We start from the raw sequence: 6,614 nt of genomic DNA, 5'->3' as shown, positions 1-6,614 counted from the left end.
CGGGCATGGGTGAGGCGAGCCCACGGCCTCTCCAGAAGAGGTCTCGCCCGCTTCCCCGTGCGCCTGGGGAAACGGCCTGCCCCAAAGCCTCATTCCCCACGTTCCAGGGGTACACGGGGGTCCAGGAGCCTCGAGCCGTGGGCAGATGCGGCGAGGCTGAAGCCTGGGTCTCCCGCGCCCCCCGAGGACCACGCCGCGACGTAGTCGCCCGAGAGGAGGCGCGGAGTGGAGCTGGAGGCAGCTCCTCCCGCACTCTGCTGACCGCGCACTAGCTGTCCTTGAAGCAAGAATACTTGGGAGTGGAAAAAAGGTGGGGGTGTTCCCCGAGGGGAGGAGGAGCGAGGCCCCAGCAAGCCTCTCGGAAATCTCTCCCTGGGAGGGGACGAGGGGCGGCCTTCAGTTGCAACGCGGAAGGGCTCGGATGCCAGGTTTGAAGCGGCTTTGGCACCGCAAGCACAGCTTTTATTTAGGCTGCCGGTTTGTGAGCGTTGGCCCGGAGGACGCTGATGGCGATTACAGTGGAACTTCACCTTCACCTCCCCATGCGCCCCGCAGCGCGGCCGCTCCCACGCCCGCGTAGCTGAGGACCCGGACTCGCCAAGAAAAGCGGGTGAGGCTGGGACCCGGGCGGGCCGGGCCGGGCCGGGGGCGGGGCCTGGCGGCAGGGGCGGGGCCTCAGCTAAAGGCGCGGAGCAACGGGCCGCCGGAGCGCGGGGTAGAGCTGCGCCCGCTGGAGAGAAGTGGGGCCGAGATCGCGCCGTCCCAGCCCGCCCGCCGGCGTCCGCGCTGCTCCAGCGCCCTTACCCCTGCTGGCCCTTGCAGGGCGCGACCGGCGGCCATGCAGCCGCGGGGCTGAGGCCGCCCCATGGCACAGCCCGCGGTCCCGGCGACGACGGCGCATGGAGAACTTCCGTAAGGTGCGCTCCGAAGAGGCGCCAGCGGGGGGCGGGGCCGAGGGGGGCGGCCCGGGTTCCGGCCCCTTCGCAGACCTGGCGCCGGGCGCGGTGCACATGCGGGTCAAGGAGGGCAGCAAGATCCGGAACCTGATGGCCTTCGCCACCGCCAGCATGGCGCAGCCAGCCACGCGCGCCATCGTCTTCAGCGGCTGCGGCCGGGCCACCACCAAAACCGTCACGTGCGCCGAGATCCTCAAGCGCCGCCTGGCGGGCCTGCACCAGGTCACGCGGCTGCGCTACCGGAGCGTGCGCGAGGTGTGGCAGAGCCTCCCGCCTGGGCCCACGCAGGGTCAGACGCCTGGCGAGCCGGCCGCTAGTCTCAGCGTACTTAAGAACGTGCCGGGCCTCGCCATCCTACTTTCCAAGGACGCGCTGGATCCGCGACAGCCCGGCTACCAGCCCCCGAACCCCCATCCTGGTCCTTCGTGCCCGCCGGCCGCGCCGACGTCCAAGAGGAGCCTAGGGGAACCCGCAGCTGGAGAAGGCTCCGCGAAGCGATCACAACCCGAGCCAGGGGCTGCGGAGGCGGATCAGACGGCCTGAGAAGTCCGGGCTGTGGGCCGCCTAGACCGGCAGGATCTTCCCCCAGCACCTCCACCTTCACTTGCACCTCCAGCCTTTCACTCCTTTGTCCTCTGGAGCCCACAACTTGGACACAGCTCAAGACAGGTAGCATGGACCTTAAGGCGACAAGAGAGGGGCCCTAAGAGTGGCAGGAGAGGATCCCCGACCACCCCAGGAAAACTTAGTGCGATGGTTGATGCTTATGCCCGTGTTGCCTGAAGATACTGAACTTCACCTTCACCTTTTCTGGGACCTTCTTTGGGGGAGAATGGTGGGCAGCGGGATTCTGGAACCTTGTTTGGAACCCCCCCAAAGGTTAAGCCACCCAGCATTCGTGAAGGGCGCCTGGAGTGTGGAAGCTGAGAAGAGCTCTTGGAGTCACCCCCACCGTTGACAGAGGAAGGCAGGGGGTGAGAACTGACTGCTTGAGGGTAGGAGAGTCTGAGATGTGGGGCCCTATTCCGCCCCCCGCCCCGGGACAGTTTTCCTTTCTAGTTTTCCTTCCCGGCTTCAGAGGAGCATCTCTGAGGGTTCTAGCTCTTTTAACACCCCTTTTCCCCCTGCTGACCCAGAGGGAGACCCAAGACTGAACTCTCCAGGCCTCCTCCCCTGAGCCTGGCAGCTAGAGTCTTGCTTCCAATAAAACAAGCACAAAAATGGCTCTGTCCCCAAATTTTTTCCTAAGCACCCGCCTGTGTACAGACAGCTCTGACCTGGCCCCCTGTGTGTCCCCTCCCCTTCAGCCTTCCGTCCTGAGCCTTTGGAGTCTTCAGGGTCAGGCACAGAGACTGGACAGCTTCAAAACGGTGCAAGGGACTGCCCAGTCCCTGGCTCCTTCCTCTCTCCTCCCCCACTCTGCCCACCCTGGCTGGCCCTGGCCTCAGGGGCTGTGCCCATGTTCCCCTGTACATCACCACTGAGGGAAAGGGAGCGACACATTGCTTTTCTGGGAGGGGAAGGAAGGAGGAGAGCATAGAGGAACTCTCCTGGAGGTCACTGCAAAGGGTGGCAGACCCTGCTGAGGTCCCTGAACCTGCAGCCTGCAGACAATAGACTGAGCCTTACCCAGAAGGCTGGCACAGAGCCCCCAGCTCCATGGGTAGGATCTCCTCTTCACTGCCCTCTCTCTGAGAAAGGACAGCACACCCTTGGGAAAGGGGGAGGAGAGAGACTGAGCACAATTCCACTGCTGGAAATTACTATTCAGCAGAGAAGCTGGGACTTGGGCTGTGAATCACTGCAGGCCCCCTGATAAGCTGCTGCCTCCAGCCCTGCACAGCTGTCTGTTGAGAGATAACAGCCTCATAAGCTTCTCTGCCCAACTCCAAGCCAGCTGGGGGGTGGGGGGAATGCTGTGTGCTGGAAGAGCTCTGGTGAGTTAGTGGGAGGCAGACAGCCCCAGGATCTCAGAAGCAGATCTCTTCCCGTGCAACTCAGCGGCACCCCTGGAAAGGGGATGAGGAAGAATGTACTTGTAAATCATTTTGCTGGCAGAACCCTGCAATAAATCCTGCTGGTGACAAGAGTAACGTTCTGCAGCTGACTGGAGGGGCTCTTTAGGGAGGTTTCCCTCCCCGCCAGTATCTCTGCTTGAGCTTTAGATCAGTGAGCTTTGTCATCCAGGCTTTGTCCCTCATTGCTCTCCCCATATTCCTGTTCTTGGTGAGTCCCTGGAGAGAGCCAAGGGGTTTGGGTGTGTTTGTCTGACCCTCTCAGGGGTGCCCGAAGAAGCATGGAAAGAAGGCAAACTGTCCTGAGAAGATGCCCTAGCTTCTTCTGGGCTTCAGCATCTAAAGGCAATGATAAAACTTGGATGAGGTTCTTCATGGTAGAAGCTTAAGGGAGACTGGTCTTGGTTTTGGAAAGGGGCCAACTTTCCAAGACCACTAGTGACTGATTGCCAGATTATCAGGACTATGAAAGTAGGGCCTGAGGCTGGGTGCAGTGGTTCAAGCCTGTAATCCCAGCACTTTGGGAGGTGAGGTGAGTAACCAGGTCAGGAGTTCAAAACCAGCCTGGCCAACATGGTGAAACCCCATCTCTACTAAAAATACAAAAAATTAGCTGGGCATGGTGGCGTGCACATGTAATTCCAGCTACACAGGAGGCTGAGGCAGGAGAATCACTTGAACCAGACACGCAGTTTGCAGTGAACTGAGATCACAACACTGCACTCCAGCCCGGGCGACAGTGCAAGACTCTGTAAGAAAATAAAAGAAAGCAGGGCCTGCAAGTCTTGTCACAAATATAAGGCTGCAGTGGATTTCTCTTTTTATTTTATTTTTAAATTAATTTTTTTCTTTTTTGACACGGAGTCTCACTGTGTCACCCAGGCTGGAGTGCAGTGGCACATTCTCGGCTCACTGCAACCTCCACCTCCCAAGTTCAAGTGATTCTCATGCCTCAGCCTCCCGAGTAGCTGTGATTTCAGGCACGTGCCATCATGCCTGGCTAATTTTTTGTATTTTTAGTAGAAATGCGGTTTCACCGTGTTAGCCAGGATGGTCTCAATCTCCTGACCTTGTGATCCACCTGCCTCAGCCTCCCAAAGTGCTAGGATTACAGGCGTTAGCCACTTTGCACAGCCTTTATTTTTGTTTGAGACGGAGTCTTGCTCTGTTGCCCAGGCTGGAGTGCAATGGCACAATCTCGGCTCACTTCAGCCTCCACCTCCTGGGTGTAAGTGATTCTCTGGCCTGAGCCTCCTGAGTAGCTGGGATTACAGGTGTGTACTACCACACCCAGCTAATTTTTGTATTGTTAGTAGAGATGGGATTACATCATGTTGGCCAGGCCGGTCTCGAACTCCTGACCTCAGGTGATCCACCCAACTCAGCCTCCCAAAGTGCTGGGATTACAGGTGTGAGCCACTGTACCCAGCCTCTTTTTATTTATATTTATTTATTTATTTATTTTTGAGACAGAGTCTCACTCTGTTGCCCAGGCTGAAGTGCAGTGGTGCAATCTTGGCTCACTGCCACCTCCACTTAGGTTCAAGCAATCCTCCCGCCTCAGCCTCAGAGTAGCTGGGATTATAGGCATTTGAAACCACACGTGGCTAATTTTTGTATTTTTAGTAGAGATGGAGTTTTACCTTGTTGGCCAGGCTAGTCTCAAACTCCTGACCTCAAGTGATCTGCCTGCCTTGGCTTCTCAAAGTGTTGGGATTACAGACGTGAGCCACACGTCTGGCCTGCAGTGGATTTCTTTTTCTTCTTTCGTTTTTTTCCCTCTTTTTGCCCAGGCTGGAGTGCAATGTCAAGATCTCGGCTCGCTGCAACCTCCACCTCCCAGGTTCAACCAATTCTGCCGTAGCCTCCCGAGTAGCTGGTATTGGGATTACAGGTGCATGCCACCACGCCCGGCTAGGATTTCTCTTGATGGGTCAGAAAAGTTCCCTTCCAGTCCAGAAACCTATCCTGGGGTGTAGAGAAGACAGGAACATGTTTATCCAGCATCAGAGCAGTTACCTGCCCCCAAGGCCAGAGAGCAGGTCATGAAATGCTTTCTTTTCTGCATCCGGGCCCCAACCCAGCAGGTTCGGTTCCCAGGCTTCCAATAGGTGTGCTGACTCACCAATGGAACCCAGCACCCATCAGCACCCTGTCTCTGCCCTATTGATCTCTGGCCCCACTAACCTAGGAGCAGGCTCCAACAGAAGGTAACAGATGTTCCTCTGCCCCTTCCCCACCACCAAGACTGAGGTGGGAACCTCTGAAGTCCTGGGATAAAGGGAGGGGCAGCTGGGGGAGCACCTCAGAGACAAGGCCCACTTCAGGAGCCGAATAGTGGCAGAGTGGGAGAGTCCCTCTTGTGAGATCCCATTTTTCCAACAGTGGCCTCTACCCAGGAGCTTCCTGGACCCAGCCTGGTGCTTGCCTTGGCCCTGCCTTGGGACACTTTCAGACTAGGAGGCAGTGAAGCCTCACACCTAGAAAACGGTGAGGTCACAAAAACAATCCATTTGGAAACATAAAAGTATACAATGCAAGGCCCAGAGCTCATGGTCAGATAGGTGGTGGACTTCCACCTGGGACTTTATTCATTCAACAAGTGTTCGCTGTTGTACCAGGACCCAGTCTGGGAATGGCGTGGGGCTGGGTGTAGAATCACAGCATGATCAGACATTTTACTTCAAAGAGGACCCAGTCTTGGCTGGGTGCGGTGACTCATGCCTGTAATCCCAGCACTTTGGGAGGCTGAAGTGGGCAGATCACCTGAGGTCAGGAGTTCGAGACCAGCCTGACCAACATGGTGAAACCCCATCTCTACTAAAAATACAAAATTAGCTGGACATGGTGGCAGGTGACTGTGATCCCAGATACTTGGGAGGATGAGGCAGGAGATTTGCTTGAACCCAGGAGGTGGAGCTGAGATCGAGCCATTGCACTATAGCCTGGGCAACAGAGTGAGACTCCATCTCAAAACAAAAAACAAACAAAGAGAGCCCAGTCTAGTGAAAAGAAAAAAAAATAAGGCCGGGCATGGTGGCTCTTGCCTGTAATCCAAGCACTTTGGAAGCCAAGGTGGGCGGATCACCTGAGGTTGGGAGTTCAAGACCAGCCTGACCAACATGGTGAAACCCCATCTTTATTTAAAAAAAAAAAAAAAAATTAAACAAAAAGAAATTGGGCCGGGCGCAGTGGCCCACTCACGCCTGTAATCCTAGCACTTTGGGAGGCCAAGGTGGGTGGATCACCTGAGGTCAGGAGTTCAAGACCAGCCTGGCCATCATGGTGAAACCCCATATTGAAAAACAAATAAATGAGGCCGGGCGCAGTGGCTCACACCTGTAATCCAAGCACTTTGGAGGTCAAGGCGGGCGGATCATCTGAGGTCGGGAGTTTAAGACCAGCCTGACCAACATGGCAAAACCCCGTCTTAAAAAAAAAAGAAGAAGAAGAAAAGAAAAATAAATAAATAAGAAATTTAAAAATTAAAATTATATATAATTTAAAAAGAAAGAAAAATAAGAAGTTACGGCACAGTGTGGTGATAGAAGGTGGGAGCTCTGAGAAGGGGCACTTACGTTGCTGAGAGGTGCTGATGGAGCTGGTTCTCCGAGGATCAGTAGCTAGCCAGCTGACCAGGACT

The 6,614-nt window shown here is 55.9% G+C and overlaps 1 protein-coding gene across 1 annotated transcript; it reads left to right on the top strand.

Moving 5' to 3' along the window:
* Window positions 1–360: 360 nt before the first annotated feature.
* On the top strand, window positions 361–2,179 carry RPP25 (ribonuclease P/MRP subunit p25). The gene has a single exon (XM_010332767.3). It carries the CDS (start codon window positions 900–902, stop codon window positions 1,497–1,499), a length of 600 nt encoding a protein of 199 aa, XP_010331069.1. The 5' UTR covers window positions 361–899; the 3' UTR covers window positions 1,500–2,179.
* Window positions 2,180–6,614: the final 4,435 nt, after the last annotated feature.

Source organism: Saimiri boliviensis, chromosome 2 (assembly GCF_048565385.1).
Source record: "Saimiri boliviensis isolate mSaiBol1 chromosome 2, mSaiBol1.pri, whole genome shotgun sequence".
Taxonomy (NCBI): Eukaryota; Metazoa; Chordata; class Mammalia; order Primates; family Cebidae; genus Saimiri; species Saimiri boliviensis.
The sequence above is the reverse complement of the archived record's forward strand: the minus strand, read 5'-3'. Positions and strand labels throughout refer to the sequence as shown.